The sequence below is a fragment of the Pseudorca crassidens genome, chromosome 10 (assembly GCF_039906515.1).
Source record: "Pseudorca crassidens isolate mPseCra1 chromosome 10, mPseCra1.hap1, whole genome shotgun sequence".
In the NCBI taxonomy this organism is placed as follows: Eukaryota; Metazoa; Chordata; class Mammalia; order Artiodactyla; family Delphinidae; genus Pseudorca; species Pseudorca crassidens.
In genome coordinates this window covers 89,468,395-89,485,438 of record NC_090305.1, presented here as the reverse complement: position 1 = coordinate 89,485,438, position 17,044 = coordinate 89,468,395, and the positions used below count along the sequence as shown (strand labels likewise).

Sequence of the window (17,044 nt, the reverse complement as noted above, 5' to 3'; positions counted from 1 at the left end):
AGGCTTCCTAAGGCAGTTCTTGAAAGTCCAAGCCTGAGCAGACTTTTACGTCCATTGCCTACATGCGAGAGGTGGTTGTACCCAGCAGGGTGTGGTGTGTGTGCTGAGCTGCTGACCAGCTGGTCTTGACAGGCGCCTGGATCGGGGTTAGAAGTCTGCTCTTGTGCGTAGCAAATGGACTTGAGGACATGGGGAAGGGGAAGGGGAAGCTGGGACGAAGTGAGAGAGTGGCATGGACATATAGGACATATATACACTACCAAATGTAAGATAGATAGCTAGTGGGAAGCAGCTGCATAGCACAGGGAGATCAGCTCGGTGCTTTGTGACCACCTAGAGGGGTGGGATAGGGAGGGTGGGAGGGAGACGCATGAGGGAGGGGATATGGGGATACGTGTATATGTATAGTTGATTCACTTTGTTGTACAGCGGCAACTAACACAACAATGTAAAGTAATTATACTCCAAAAAAGATGTTTTAAAAAAAAAACTAATGGCATTTGACCTGTGCGTTGTGAACTTGCTTTGCAGTGGTAACTCCTTTATCCTTTCCATTTTCTCCCTTCTGCAATGAGGATGTCTTTTCTACACCTGTCCAACCATTATATTTTGCAACAGATAACTTGTTTTTTAGTTTCACAGGTCTGTGGACAGAGAGGAATTTACCCCAGGATGGAACATACCCAGAGACTCACCTAAACCTGATTGAGATGAGGTTTAGATGAGATTTTGGACCTAGAATTGATGTTAGAATGGATTGAGACCTTGGGGATGTTGAGACGGGTGAATGTATATTGCATGTGGGACAGCCATGAATTGGGGCGGCTAGAAGACAGGCTGTACTGGGTTGGATAGTGCCCCCCCAATTCATATCCTTCTCAGAACCCTAGAATGTGACTTCATCTGGAAATAGGGTTGTCGTAGGTATAAATTATTGTTAAGATGGGGTCATATTGGTGTAGGATGGACCCTTAATCCAATATGACTGGTATTCTTATGAGGAGAAGAGACACATCCAGGGGGAAGACAGACAGCCACACAGAGAGAAGGCAGGTGGTGACAGAAGCAGAGTTTAAGAGTGATGTGTCTGTAAGCCACGGATTCCTGGCAACACCTGAAGCTAAGAGATAGGCATGGAAGAGATTCTCCCCTCTGAGCCCTCAGAAGGAAGCAGCCCTCCTGATACCTTGATTTTGGACTTCTAGCCTCTAGAGCTGTAAGAGGATAAATTTCTGCTGTTTGAAGCCACCCAGTTTGTGGTAGTTTGTTATGACAGTCACTGGAAACTAATACAGGGAGTTTTTGGAAAATTATTCTAATGGTCTAATGGACTAGGTGTTGTTTATCATAATCCAGCCCCAAAGAATGGTATTAAGTCAAGTTGAAAATAGGATGAAAAATTATTTCATTGGCCCAAACTCAATATGGCATAAATGACTCTTTTTTTTTTAACATTTTTATTGGAGTATAATTGCTTTACAATGGTGTGTTAGTTTCTGTTTTATAACAAAGTGAATCAGTTATACATATGCATATATCCCCATATCTCCTCCCTCTTGCGTCTCCCTCCCACCCTCCCTATCCCACCCCTCTAGGTGGTCACAAAGCACCGAGCTGATCTCCCTGTGCTATGCAGCTGCTTCCCACTAGCTGTCTATTTTACATTTGGTGGTGTATATATGTCCTATATGTCCATGCTACTCTCACACTTCGTCCCAGCTTCCCCTTCCCCTTCCCCGTGTCCTCAAGTCCATTCTCTACGTCTGTGTCTTTATTCCTGTCCTGCCCGTAGGTTCAGAACCTTTTTTTTTTTTTTTTAGATGCCGTATATATGTGCATTAGCATACAGTATTTGTTTTTCTCTTTCTGACTTACTTCACTCTGTATGACAGACTCTAGGTCCATCCACCTCACTACAAATAACTCAATTTTGTTTCTTTTTATGGCTGAGTAATATTCCATTGTATATATGTGCCACATCTTTTTTATCCATTCATCTGTTGATGGACACTTAGGTTGCTTCCATGAATGACTCTTATCTTGCAGTATTTTCTGTATGTCAGATGACATACAGAATCGGTAATGTCTTGTTCCAAGAGATCAGTTGTTTCTGTTAATGACTGAGATGGAAACGTTTTTTACTCTTAGAGAGTAAGGACAGGCTGTATTCATCTGTGCATCAGGTGCTGTTTGTCTTTCATGGCACTTTTCAGAGTAGAGTTTCACCAGCAACTTCTACCTAAAGCTAATGCATTACCTTTTATTTAGATCAGGTTGCATAAATGTATTTTGGGCGGAGGAGTTTGAAGTTTGGAACTGGTTCTTTTCAGTAGAGAAGAATTATGATTATATGTCATTATCATCATTGCCTTTTAAAAAGAAAGTTGATATACCGTTTGTTCCCAGAAAGAACCCGAGTGTGTGTTTGTGTGTGTGTCTGCGCTTTGAAATTAGAAGGCCAAGTCAGCATATTCCATCATCATCCAGTATGAAATGTGTCTGGAGTGGCCTCACTGGAGTCGTGTCCTACGTTATCAGTTGCTGGCTCTAGTGTCAGTATGTCATGCCTGGCAGGTTAGCAGGGTTTGGCGGAGGAAATGAAACCTAGTCAGTTACTACAAGATTTATAGTAGGCCTGCTATTGCAGGAAGTGGTGAAAAGTTGATTGATAGTTTGAGACAAAACTCTACAGCAAGAAACAGGATGTATGCTTTCTATTTATACCTAGTTTTCTTTTTCCTGCATTTCAGGGCTCCTTTTGCACTTTGTTTTGGCTGTTTCATAAGGCTACGGTTCCCTTTATTTTTTTCCCCCTAAATTCAGTTGCCAAATATAAAATAATTGAGGAAATTTTATATCAGCTTAGCCACAGTAAAGGCATATACCCTCAGCTGTTACTGTTACTCTTTCATGGCAGTTGGATTTACTGTAACTTGTCAGAAGGCAGTCTTTAATTAAAAAAAAAATTCCTCCAGATAGGATATTATTTCACATCTATAAACAGAATGGCAGGGTTTTGGGTTTTTTTAAAGCTACATGGCAGGATTACATTTCCAAAACTTTTCTAAGAAAAACCTGTGTTGAGTATAATTCTATTAAAATACGACATTGGTACGATCTATCATGTGTCTTTTAAATGCTGAATCTCTTCACTCTGTAATTAATACATCTTAACAAGTAGGAGTTCTTCACTTAGATATAAAATATATACTATAAGTACAACTAGTAACTCAGTGTATGTGTTCATTGAGTATATCCACATGTACCTGGTTTTTGTAAGCATTCTAGTTAACTAATAATGTCACTTGACAAGGCTTTTTGACACAACCTAGCCTGGTCTGTTTTGAGTGTGACAGTGAGAAACCACTAACTGCGTTAAATGAGGTGTTTTCTGAAATGGAAAGGCCATTACAGAGTTAGATTCTAGAATTTACAAGGAGTGGCAGAGTTAGAACCAACTCCAATTGTGCCAGTGCTTGAAAGAACAAAGAGGCTACTCTTTCATGGCTTAATTTTTTTCTCCAAAGGAATAATTTCCTTTTCTGTGAACAGTGACTGCTAAGTTATCTGTGTAAAATGATTGAATAGAAACAAACCCAACTTTCATTCCTCAGGCTGTTGGGTCATATTCTAAACCAATGATATTTTGAACATTTTAATTCGTTTTTTATCCCAGCATTCTTTGAGAGGTCAAAATGCTTCTTCTGTAAAGTTTCTATAAGAAGTTTAATATCAACTTGGGAAACTAGACAGCTTGAGGTAGTAAAAGTGGGATAATAAGAAATAGAGGGACTTCCCTGGTGGTGCAGTGGTTAAGAATCCGCCTGCCAATGCAGGGGATATGGATTCGAGCCCTGGTCTGGGAAGATCCCACATGCCGCGGAGCAACTAAGCCCGTGCGCCACAACTACTGCAGCCCGCGTGCCTAGAGCCCATGCTCCGCAACAAGAGAAGCCACCGCAATGAGAAGCCCGCGCACCACAGCAGAGAGTAGACCCCACTCACCGCAACTAGAGAAAGCCCGTGCACAGCAGCAAAGACCCAACGCAGCCAAAAATAAAATAAATAAATAAATTTATTTTTTAAAAAAAGAGAGAGATGAATCAGGGTGGCAAGGAATAAAAAACAGAAACATATAATCTGTTTTTTACACACATTATATAAATGGGTCATCTTAAACATAATACAGTGCTAAAAGTGAGAAACAAACTTTTCTCGGAAGCATAAAAAGTCATCTCAGCTGGTAAGAGGCACGAGTTTCTGTTTGGGTCCTGGGCCTCATCCTTGCCACCTTCCTGCCTGTTAGAGTTGACACTTTTTAGTCCCAGCATTGTGAGGGATGCTTTCTGAAAAGAGCCAAGATGACAGGTAGGGAGCTTTGAAATTCCAAATTCATGCACTTATAAGTGATAGATGTAATATTTTTATAGTAGACAATAACAAATATATACATAGTTTTAACTTGAGTAGATATATCTACTGTATTCAGGAATATCCACAAAAACAATTCACATTTTTTCCCCCTGGGATTCTACAACCCCTGTAGGTAAAGCTTAAATGTATACTCCATTTAAGATTGCTGAGCCAAAGGGACCAGTCCTAGTTTCTCTGGAGAATTCTGGGCCTTAGGCAAGTCAGAACTTGCTCCTTTGAGGTGTTGAGTGGTATCACGTTGGGAAGGAATCAAGAATGTGGGCTTAAGAAGGGAAGCTTTTCAGAGCCTGAGAATTCCTGGGAGCCCCTGTGGTGGGGAAGAGAGAGTGCGGGAGCTCAGAGGCCTGGGCTTCCCGTCCTGACTGCCCCTCATGAGCGGGGTGAACTTCAGCTGGTCTCAACCTCTCCAAGCTTCTGTTTCACCATGTGTCACGTGGGGATAAAAATGAAGCCGATTCATAGGCTTGTGGTTAGGAGCCAGCGCAAGGAGACGTTTGTGGAGCGCCGTCCTTCACGTATTGTTGAAAGTGTTTAGCGTGGCTCTTAAACATGTGAGGTGTGTGCTTACTGAAGTGTGAAGGCTTTTAGTTCAGATTTTTATTTTGCATATGATAATTTAATGTGAGGCATTGTCTCCTTGCCCAAGTTCATGGCTCTTTATCTCTTGAAGCTGTGTGTCATTACCCAGAGAGGACCTTTTTCAGTGAGAAAGATGGCAGTGAACTAGTCCTTAGGCTGGCAGGGCCTTGCAGTAAGGAGGGTTTAAACTGGTCCACTGGCTCTCACCAGATCCGTGGCCACTGGTAGCCAAGGTTTCAAAATATACGGTGGGCATCATCTACAGCTGTCTTGGACGTGGATGTAGATTATACTGCAATCGTCTTATTTCATAACTGTGTTTTTAAAGATGTCTCAAACCCACCAGGGTTCACTCAGAGTTATAGCCCTTTGGGAATCATTCACCAGCTCTTGTGGATCTCATCCCAGTTTTCCTCTCTACCCCGGACCATCTTTCCTTTTCTAAGCTCTGGCAATCCCAGCACCAATACATGGGGTTTTCCTCATTTAAGAGAAAGTTGTGCATCCATGACGGCCATTGTCCTTGTCCTACCCTCCCTTGGACACTGACTGCAGTGGAAGCTTCGGGTCCTGGTTACACTTGTGGAGGGCCGGGGGCGGGGCGCGGAAGCCCATTGTTAACGTTAAGTATTTTGAGACAAAGGGGTCTCAGGTACATCCAGGCACTTAGATGAAAGTCCCCAAGTCCCCATCTATCACTTAAGCTCTATTGAAATGAAGTCTCATTTCCCCAGTATTATGGGATGGACTTCGCTTTGACGAATGAATTTATCCTGTGAACTCACCTCATCCAGTTTGTCTCAAGCCACTCATTTAATCTTTGGAGCTAGGGAAACCCAGAAGACATGTCACTCATTGCCACTTTTTTTCACTTGTCACACCAGATTTTCCTCTATGGAACAGCAAAGATATCATTTTTGGAGAACTGCAGTATGCTTTACACGTTGCTTCAGAAACAGAACTACTAAAATGAATCCAGGTTAATGAAAAAGTTTATCTGTTCAGTATAATGTAATGTTATAAATGTAGCAAAAATATCCTCTGAAATAGCATGAGATGGTTTTCTGCTAAAAATGAAAAGCACTCCATATCGCTCTCTGACTGCTTTTTTTATTTCTTCTTTAGTTAAAAAATTTGAATAGGTATTCCATTCACATAGGTTTAAAAATGAACAATAGTGTTTGGTTCAGCAGCACAGATACTAAAATTGGAACAATACAGAGAAGATTAGCATGGCCCCTGTGCAAGGATGACTCGTAAATTTGTGAAGTGTTCTATATTTTTATATTGTGTGATATTGCTTATATGTGGAATCTAAAAAAAGGGTACAAATGAACTTATTTACAAAACAGAAATAGAGTCACAGATGTAGAAAACAAAGTTATGATTAACAAGGGGGAAGCGGGGGGAGGGATAAATTGGGAGATTGGGATTGACATATACACACTACCATATATAAAATAGATAACTAATAAGGACCTGCTGTATAGCACAGGGAACTCTACTCAATACTCTCTAATGACCTATATGGGAAAAGAATCTAAAAAAGAGTGGATATATGTATATGTATAACTGATTCACTGTGCTGTACAGCAGAAACTAACACAGCGTTGTAAATCAACTATACTCTAATGAAAATTTTAAAAATAAGACCCAATATGTGGTGACAAGTCTCCCTCTCACCATCACCTTCCATCTTTCCAGCTCCTGCAGTGCCCCCTCCACATAAATACTAGTGTTTTCTGTAGCTCTCCAGAGTTCATGGATAAGTGTACAAGCAAATGAAGTATGTTTTTATGTCTTTTCTTTGTTGTGTGTGTTTAACATAGAAGGCAGCGTGTGCGTGTGGCAGGCCTTTTGTTGTTACACGATATATCTGGGTTAGCCCCTGGAGAACCTCATCTGTTACATAGCTGTAGACTTTTCCTTCGTGGGATATGCCATAGCCGTATGCCACGTTGATGGACATTTGGGTGTTTCTTATTTTGGAGTATTAGAAACAATGCCACAGTAAATAGTACCTTGGGCCTGTGTCGTGTAGCCTACGTGTTTAATTTCCAGATGCGGGTTTGCTTGGGTCAAGGGTATGTTACGTTTTCAGTTTTGAAAGGTATTGCCAGGTTCTCCTTCATCGGGACTGTAGCTGTTAACTCTCTCACCAGCAGTGTATGAAAGCGCCTTTCCTCCACAGCCTTGCTGGCAGTGTTACCAAACGTTTGGATTTTTGCCAATCTGATAAATGAAAAATATATCTCAGCACGACTTTAATTTGTATTTCTCTTATTTGACTGAAGTTGTTGAACATCTTTTCGTATATTTAAGAGCCATTTGTGTTCCTCTGTATGGGAATTGTCTGCTTGTGTCTTTTGCCCATTTTCCTGATGGATTATTATCTGCATTTTTAAGAACTCTGTTAGGGGAACTAGGCCTTGTTTTGTGATATGAATTGCAAATATTTTTCTCAATTTTGCATTAGCCTTTTGACTTTTCTTGTAATCTTTTTTTCTTTTTGCCCTACAGAACTTGTTGATTTTTATTAGTTTTTGTAGATTTTTATTAGAATTTATCAATCTTTGCCTTTCTTTTGTGGCTTCTGGATTTTGAGTCCTAGTTAGAAAGGCCTTCCTCATTCTAGGCTCATGAGGGAAATCTCCTGCGTGTCCTTGTAGTACTTGGTTCCTTTTTTCCATCCATATCATTGATCTGTTTGGGGATTCATCCTGTGTGCCGTATGAAGTATGGATCCAGCTTTATTTTGTTATCTCTTTAAGCTGTGGACCCTGTTATCCCCAGACCAATTAATGAATAGTCCTAACATTTCTTCTTAAAATGGTCTTCAAGGTCCAGAAAGTTGGCAGCTCTTGCGGAAGCCTTAAAGAAAGCATCCCCGACCAAGGCCCAGCTGGGGTTGGAACTGCAGGAACTGGAAGCAGCGGCACTCTTGGTCCAGGAGGAAGAAGCTGCATCGAACGCAGGAGCCCAATGCATTTCCGGGCAGCAGACGCCTTCCTCCAGCTCTGAGACAAGCGATTCGGAGGAATCAGAGAGCAGCACATCGTCTGAGACCGAGGACTCAGGCTCGGAACACGAGGAGCCCAGAGGTGGTGAACGTGAGGCAGGGCCTTCCTTGCTCGGTCCCTTTGTTGAGGAAAGCAGCACGGCCCTGCTTCCTGACCATGGTGGGATGTGCAGAAGCGTGGTCCTCCCAGGGTCTGATGATGGTCAGGGACAGCCGCTCGCCTCTCCCCGGGCTCCTGGGGCATCTGAGCCTCTAATCCAGGAGCTTGGAGAACAACTGGAGACTTCGGTTCAGATTTTTGAGCCCAAGGGCTCTGCTGCTGGACAGCGTGCTGAAGAGAGACAGCCGGCAGACACCCAAGAATTGACTCCGAGTGGTCTCATTCGTTATTGAGAATTACGTCAGATTTGGTTTTGTTGACCGAATGAGAATTCTTCATTTTCACTTTGTACTTTTCCTTAGTGTATACATCATTGTTTGTCAGTGAGCTAATGTTGACACCAGTCGGTTTTCTTGTTGCACCTTTAAAAATAAAGTTCTAAAGTTTTTCTTAAAGCAAAGTGTAATTAATATTTGGAGATAAGAATAATAGTTCTGCCAGAATCTCTAGAAGGTAGAGCCCTAAAATACTTTGAGTAGCTTTACAGAGATACGCAGGACATACAGTAAGCCGCAAACATCTTAAGCAGATAGTGTGACAAGTGGTGACAGATACATACACCGAATAAAACCAGTACTGCAGTTGAGATGCTGTACTTACCCACCATCTCCAAGTGTCCTCCTGCCCCTTCGTCACCCCTCTCCCACCCGCGCCTCTGCATGCCACCCACCCCCATTCCCCAGGCAAGCCTCCGTCTGCTCCGTCGCTGTACGTTAGGTTGTATTTCCTAGAATTTAATATAAATTGAATCGTATAACATGTACTCTTCTTTGTCAGGCTTATTTCATTCAGTATAATTATTTTGAGATACATTGATGTAGCGTGTATCGAGGTTTGGCGGTGTTTTCTTTTCCATATCTGAGTAGTAGTTCATTAAATGGACATTTGGGTTGTTTCCAGCTTTCAGCTGTTCCAAATAAAGCTGTTATGAACATTTGTGTGCAAGTCTTTGTGTGGACATATGCTCTTATTTCTCTTAGGTAAATATCTAGGAGTGGAATGACAGAGCCGTATGGTAGGTGTATGTTTAACAGTTGAAGAAACCACCAAACTGTTTTCCAAAGTGGCTGTACCATTTAACACGCCCACCAGCAGCCTGTGAGAGCTCCGCTTCTCTCTCATTCTTGTCATCACTTGGTGTGGTCCATTTTTAACATTTTTACCATTTTAATAGGTGTGAAGTGGTATCTCCTTTTATTTTGCATTTTTAAGACTTCTTATGTTGAGCGTCTTTTCACATGTGTATTTGTCATCTTTGGTGAAGTGTCTGTTTAGATCTCTTGTCAATTTTTTTAAGTTGGGTTGCTTTTCTTATTTTTGAGTTTGGAGGGTTCTTCATAAATTCTAGATACAAATCCCCAGAGGAGTCATCCTTGCATGCCTGATAATCTTTGATTGGATAAACATTGTGAATTCTACCTCGTTGGGTACCGGGTATGTGTTCTTATAAATATTCTTTAGCTTTGTTTTGGGATGCAGTTAAGTTACTTGGAAATAGTTTGATCCTTATGGGTCTTGCTTTTGTAATTTGTTAGGCAGGTCTGGAACAGTGCTCTGTCTAGGACACACTGTTTCCCCGTCCTAAAGAACGATTTTCCCGTGCCCCAGGGATTATGAGTGTTCCAGTCCGGCTGATGGAAGTAGACACCTGTGTGAGTGCTGAGCACTGGTCCCTCTAATCCTTTCATGTGGTTCTTGCCTGGCCTCATTTATAGGCTCTCCTCTGAGTCCTCGACCCTCTCCAGGTATCTGGGGTTCTGTACAGCTCTCCCCTCTCCCCTACCCTGTCTTGCAGACTCGGGCTGCCTTGGACTCCCCAAGCTCCCAGCTCTGTCTCCTGAACTCCGGAGTCCATTGGGTTCTGCCTGGGTCGCCCCTCCCTGGGCAGCCTAGACATTCTTCCAGGGCAGTAGGCGAGACCCTCGTACTGCTCCTGGGGTTTGTTTTCCATCCCTTGGGATCACTGTCTTTCATTGCCTGATGTCCAGTGTCTTGAAAACCATGGTTTCATGTATTATTTCTGTTTTTCTTGTTTGGTTATGTCAGGAGGGAAAATTCATCTGGTCCGTATTACTCCATCTTGATTGGAAACGTAAGCCTCCATTAATAATTTAAATGTGAATTTTCCTACTTGAGTGTAAGCTCCTAGGGAGTGATGTCTGTGTCGTGTCTTGTTACCACTGAATCATCAGTGCCCATATTCTCAGAGCTCCATAAATATTTGCTGAATGAATGAACAAATGAAATAAACCAATTTGCTTTAGGGAGGAAATGAAATGAAATCTGATATGTATTAATCTCAGTAGCATTTTTATTTCAGGAAAGGGTATGATCCCTTTTACTCTGGGTCTGCAGAGGTTGCAAGTATTTGTATTTCCACTATAAATACCAGTTTGTATTAACAGGATAGTTGGGGTGACTGTGCTATTTGACACACATGTTAACTCCTGAACACCATAACAGCTTTTTTAGAATGTGTTCAAGACTTTTCTCAGGCTCCCCAGAGACGTTCAGAATCCCTGTGACCATTGAAAATGCATTTCTCCTCAGTAGCACATGACCTGAGGCCAGTTTGAAAATGCATTATCTGTTATTCCCCTCATTTACTTCTACTGACGTCAAGTTGAGCAAATCCACTCTTGTCTAAAAGTTTAAAGCCGTGGAAATTTCTCCTTCCATCACCTTCTGTCCTTACTTAGGAATCTAAACAGGATCTACTTTGGTGAGAATTGTCTTGGGTAGAAAAATCTGTTGCTCTCTTCCTCAAAGGATGGGCAAACATGATCCTTCCCGGACATCCTCAAAGCAGAGGAACTCGCTGAACGACTCTCATGAGTTTTAAAAACAATGTGAGTGAGCGCCTTAATTTTAGATTCCGCGTCTGCCGCGTTACTTTTACCCTTTCTTTGTTCTCAGAGGGTTAAAGCTTTGTAATATCGCATTACCCTGTCTTTGTTTAAGATGAGTTAAGAACACTATACCATGTCTGTAACCCAAAACACATCCAAGGGTGCTGCCTTTAATATATTTTTTAACTAGATGACCTGCCAGGCAACTCGAGGGATTTCCTATAACCATATGCATTTCCCAAGAACCCTGGGTGATGGAAGAAAAAATAAAAAGTTAGGGAAAGCACAGAGAGGGGACCTCAGCACTGCCTAGCTGCAGCTCAGTGGCAAGAACCAGGGCCTCGGGGCTGAGGAGACAAGGCATTGAGTCCCAGAGCCATGGTTCGGAGGTACGCCAACCTCTGAGCCTCTCCCTTCCTCTTGGAAATGGGAATACAACGACTTTTTTTGCTTATCTTACAGGATGATGAGACTGCATGTTCAAAACATCATTTTATCAACTGGAAAGTACTAAACCAGCATAAGAGTTTATTATTATTGTCACACTCCCCAGTGCTGCACAGGGCTCTTTTCAGCTACCTGACAACAGGTTTCTGGGGGAGCCAGCCCTTGGAAAATGAGAGCCCTGTCAGTCGCTTCTGAGGCATGCTCGTGGTAAAAGTCTACACAGTTCAGCAGATTAGACAGAAATATTAATTACATCAGTGAATCACAGCACTGCCTCATCTTCTGGGCGGGCACGATCATTGACCTGTGTTCTGTGTTCTGTCTCTCCTCCCATCATCCTTGAAGAATGACACGGGGCCTCGCCGTGGACATGATCGGTTTTAGGTGCCAGGGACTACACTATACCATCTTTCACTGGCACGGGATTAATTTACAAATGACACAGGGCTACTCCCTACCACATTCTAAATTGGTTGAACAGCTGGGGGGTGGTTTTCACACCTGCTAGTGAAAAATCCATTTGGGTTGCATGGATCAAATTCTATTACCAAGAATTGGGCATATGAGAGAAAGGATCAAGTTTTCTCAGCCATAAGACTTTATAAAATTCTTCTAAATCAAAGGGAACTCCTGGATATCTATTTTGTTATAAGGAGATTGTTATTTTCTATCTTGTAACTAGAAATTGACCCATATAGTCAATGGTGACAAAAGATACATCTAAAAGAAATGGAAATGAATGAAAGACAATATAGGAAGGAAACTCTAGGCAGCTTTAGAGTTGCCGCTGTATTAAAAATATACCAACTCTTCAGAAAATTATAAAATCTTGGAAGATGTAGACATCCTCTTCCTCTTGTATAAAATGATCTGTCATGTAATGTCATTGCCTCTCTGGTAGATTGAAGTTAAAGCTTCATAAACACAAATCTCTGTGACTGTTTGGTCAGGCGTCTCCATGAAGGCACATCAGAGATTGCAAATCTTTCCTTAACATCATTCCATCTAAATCCCCGATGGAGTTTTTGTTCGTGATCGGCTGCTCCCTTTCCCGCCCATTTTCTAAGTGCGTCATGTATAGTTTCAATCCATAGCAAATGAAGGAAGCATTGATTAGACTTGATTTAAGGCAGCAAGTGATAAATGCAGCTGGAAATTGATTCATGCCTCTCCAGTGACTGGGGCTCAGCCATCCACAGTTGACACAACTCTTGTCTCAAGGCTGGAGAAAACAAACAGGGAAACACATGTCAAACAGATAAATGACTCGGCTGTTTTGAACTCTCTGCAGAGACCATTTGTTTCCTAGATAAGGAAGACTGCTCTCCAAAGTCATGAAAAGATAAGCTGGAGGAAAAGGATGGATGTGGGAGCAGATGCCTTAGCACTTGGAAAAAAAACAAACAGAAAGGATGTACCTCCCAGAAGAATCTTGCTACATGGATCCGCTTTCCTTTCCCCCCAGAAAATGCTGGAAGCAGCGATTTGGCCACGCGAGCCTCGGTCCTGGCTGGGACCACATGCTGAAGGCTCTGCCTCTGGTTATTTTAGGTATTCCAAGTGGTAGGCCATCGTCTCTTATGCTCTTTCCAGGGGGACATTCCCCACCTCTTGCTGGAGTGAGCATTCAGGGGAAGGAGTAGCTGAGCGACTGGAGAGCCCTGTCTATAGTCCCATCTAGCCTGAGGCTCCAGCAGTTTCACCACCAGCCCAGAGACCCCCCGGAAAACAGGAGCCCTACTGCAACCCAGGGCCTCCCGTGGAGCCTCACCTACAGCACAGAGTTCCATATTTACTGTCTTTGTTTCCGTACATGCTGTGTTTTCCCACCTCCACCTGTTTGCTCGTGCACTGCTTTCTCTTCTCCCTGTGAGTTTGCCCAGATTGGCCCATGCAAATGCCACCTCCTCCAGGAGGTCACCCTTCATTCTTCCTGGCTGGAAATAATTTCCCTCCTCTGAACTCCCACTGAATCAGGGCCAGGTCCTGCTGGAAGAGCCTGGAATCCAAGGAAAGACGAAGGGCTTGGAGCAGGGAAGAGAGATTCCTACCAGGCTGTCCCCTAGGGCAGTGGGTTCCAGAGTTCTGTATTCACACTTCTGTAAAATTAAGATTAGAAACAAGAAAACGAGGGTGCGGGGCAGGGAGGAGTACAAGGCTGCCAGTGGTTAATTTTGTTCATGGATGTACACAGGCCGTATTCTACTGAAACCATGCTTCCACACAAACGTGTTAGCATCAAAAATGTAAAAAGACCTTTCAGAATAATAGTCCTCTAAATCCAACACACTTACCTACAAGAAAAACCCTCTCACCTGAGAATCACAGTTAACTGCTTGGCATCTGTAGTTCCAGTCTTTTTCTGTGTATTTGTATACAGATATATATATATATACCCACATTAAAAAAAAATTAGAATCATGCACTACATAAATTGTAAATCCATTTTTTTCTCCTAACAAGAGGTCATGACTATTTTCATAAGTCATTGAATAACCTCCCAAAATGAGGCTTTTCCTAGCTGCACTGATGTAGTCTTATTGAAATAGAAGAGATTACTCTCAAATGTAAATTGTATTAATCAGGGTTTTCCTGCTGTGTAGTGTATTAGCCAGGCATGGGCACCTAGATTCTCTAGGTACTTCCTTGGCAACTTTTCCTCAGTTGCATTACTGCAGCCTGGTGTATTTTATAGAAAGAATACCCTTGAATTAGAGAAGAGGCAGGATTTTCATAACATCCGTCACTGTGGAGCCACTGCATGGTACCAAGCTCTGTGCTAGGCTCGTCTTGTCCTAAGAATGTCACGCAGGGCCTGTCTCCCCGTCAATCCTTCTATAGGCATAGACCTGCCGATGGGGGCAGCTCTGGGTATGTTGAGACCAGGTAGCTCTGTTCTTAGCTGACTGGATCGGGCTTGAACTTGACCCAGGGTGGGATCTGCTAGTCCGGAATGCTTTATTAAAACCAGGGATTCTCGATTTTCGCAACACCCTTGGATCATCTGAGAAACTTTAGAGAAATACTGATACCCAGTCTTCTCTGAAGACAATGGAATCAGAGTCTCTGGGGATGTCTAAACAGGCAAAAAGTGGAATAATAAGATTCCTGTGCGATTTCGGCTTTCGGCTCAGAGGAGGTCAAGGTGTGACTTTCTTCGGTCCTCCCAAATCCGGGTTCATCTGACACCAGCCACCTCTACCATGCCGCCTAAGTTCCACCCCAACGAGGTCAAAGTCGTGTACCTGAGGTGCACTGGTAGGGAAGTCAGTGCGACATCTGCCCTGGCCCCCAAGATCGGCCCCCTGGGTATGTCTCCAAAAAACACTGGTGATGAATGACATCACCAAGGCAACTGGTGATTGGAAGACTCTGAGGATTACAGTGAAACTGACCATTCAGAACAGACAGGCCCAGACTGAGGTGGTACCTTCTGCTTCTGCCCTGATCATCAAAGCCATCAAGGAACCACCAAGAGACAGAAAGAAGCAGAAAAACATTAAGCACAGTGGAAACATCACTTTTGATGAGATTGTCAGCATTGCCCGACAGATGCTGCATCGGTTTTTAGCTAGGGAATTCTCTGGAACCATTAAAAAGATCCTGGGGACTGCCCAGTCTGTGGGCTGCAGTGTTAATGACCATCACTCTCATGACATCATAGATGAAATCAACAGTTGTGTGGTGGAATGCCCAGCTGGTTAAGAACTGCAAAGAAAAATAATTTAATCAAGTGTTATTTGACCAAAAAAAAAAAAAAAATTCATGCTCTCAGAAATCTGCACTGGGAAGTGCAGAGGGCATCAGGCCCTTGGCAACCGATGCTGAGGGTGAGAGATGCACTGAACGGGATCTAGAGCTGGTCTTGCAAGCTCAGAGAGGAGGGCAAAGAAATATGAGTTTAGGAGGATCTATGCAGTGGAGAAAAGATAACAGCAGAGAGGGCTGAAGACACCAGCTGGTCACAGAAAGGAGAGTGGCTGGATGGAGAAGGATGCAGACACCTGAAGCTGTTAAGAGGACCCAAGAGCAGCCCTGGATCCCTACACCACCCTCTCACCAATTCGAGTTCCATTCGGCTTGACTGTATGCCTGTGCTTACTCTTTGAGATCAGAGAGCATCCGTTTCCCTTATTGCTGGTCAAATCAGAGGTCTTTCTTAAAGTAACAGGAAACCTGAGACAGCTGCTTCAAACTGTAAAGAGGGTTTATTAGTTCATGATGAAAGTCCGGTAATAGCGTAGATATCAGGAGAGGCTTAACCCAGCTGCTGACTTTGTGACCAAAGCCCTGTTTCTTGTTTGTCTGTTCTGCCATCCTCAGTGTTGGCTTCATCCCAGTTTGGACACCTCTCACATCCCAAGGCGGCTGCCAGCAGCCCCTGCAACTACCTACTTTCTTCTTAACATCCATCCAGAAAAGAGAGTATTTGTGTTCCAGCATCCGCAGCACGTGTCTTCAGGTTCACTCTGATTGGATCAGTTTAGGGACACACTCAGTCATTCACGGTTGGCCAATGAAATGTGCTGGCTGGCTTTTTCTCAGTCAGGTGGCCAGCCCTGGAGCAGGATAGTCAGAGGAGTGTCAGCTCAGCCCGCAGTCCAGGGAAAACCTGCTGGGGAATGTGGCGAGCCGACAGCTACAGGCCGCCACAGCTTCATTTCCTGATACAGCACTGCGTTCATGTGGGGGCCACATGTTCCCCAGGCTGTTCCCAGGTGCTAGTGCTGGGCCGTTGCTACCCACCGTGGGACTTCCTTCACAGCTCTGAGACTTTGTCAGGCTGAGGACCCTGTGGGGCTCTCCACCGGATCTTCCTTGCCTCCTTTCTTTCACACATGTCAGTCCTCTTTCTGCTTGAGGCCCTCTCCTCCTACTCTTGTCTCCTCTCCTCTTTATCCTTCACAGAGGATGCACCTGTAATTCTCTCTTGGCGTCTGCTTCCCACAGGACCCCCTTGACATACCCTGGTTTCCCAAGTGAACCTCTAATTTCACAAAGGAGCTCAGCTCAAACGTACTGAGTCCCACAGTGCCTGAGGGGCAGAGACGATCCCCAACACTATACAGACGAGGAGACCAGGGTTCCAGGCTGAGTAGATTGCCTGATGTCACCCAGGCAGCAAGGGGCAAGCGTTGGATTCCAAATCGTATCTTCACCTCTCTGCAGCCCTTTACAACCTTAGATGCTGTCCTCGAGGAGCCTGGTGAGGTGGCCTGAGTCTCTCAAGGTCACCCAGCTCCTCGTGGGAGGAAAGGCTGAGTCCCAGCGTGTGTCCACTGCACAGGGCTTTTCTTGACTCCTTCACACCTGGGGGACGAGGGCTGTCGGTGGAGATCGTCACTGTCTGTCTACCGCGCAGGCTGCGGGACCCACTGACCCGCGGAGCTTGGGGACTTGACAGGTGAGCCGTCAACATGCCTGTCATCCTTTGCGCGTAACTCGTCCTGGCACGGTGTTTTAAAAGAAAAAGAAAAGTCAGACGTCGCTGAAGAGGGCCGGGAATTCAAAGCGCGGGAGCAGGCGGGCGGTCCGCCACCCGGGATGCGCTCGCTC

The 17,044-nt window shown here is 43.9% G+C and overlaps 1 protein-coding gene, 1 non-coding gene and 1 pseudogene across 2 annotated transcripts in view; all 3 read left to right on the top strand.

Moving 5' to 3' along the window:
* The window catches only part of SHQ1 (SHQ1, H/ACA ribonucleoprotein assembly factor), an 88,567-nt gene extending 79,987 nt beyond the window's left edge, over positions 1-8,580 (top strand). The window contains 2 exon segments of the mRNA XM_067755214.1: positions 7,855-8,358; positions 8,360-8,580. Of these exon segments, the coding sequence (XP_067611315.1) occupies positions 7,855-8,358; positions 8,360-8,399 (544 nt within the window). The 3' untranslated portion in view covers positions 8,400-8,580.
* Positions 6,191-6,297, top strand: LOC137233205 (U6 spliceosomal RNA). Its single transcript, XR_010947367.1, has one exon. It is a non-coding gene; the product is annotated as a U6 spliceosomal RNA (small nuclear RNA).
* Positions 8,581-14,676: 6,096 nt separating the features above from the next.
* Positions 14,677-15,208, top strand: LOC137233137 (large ribosomal subunit protein uL11-like; annotated as a pseudogene).
* The last annotated feature ends 1,836 nt before the right edge of the window (positions 15,209-17,044 follow it).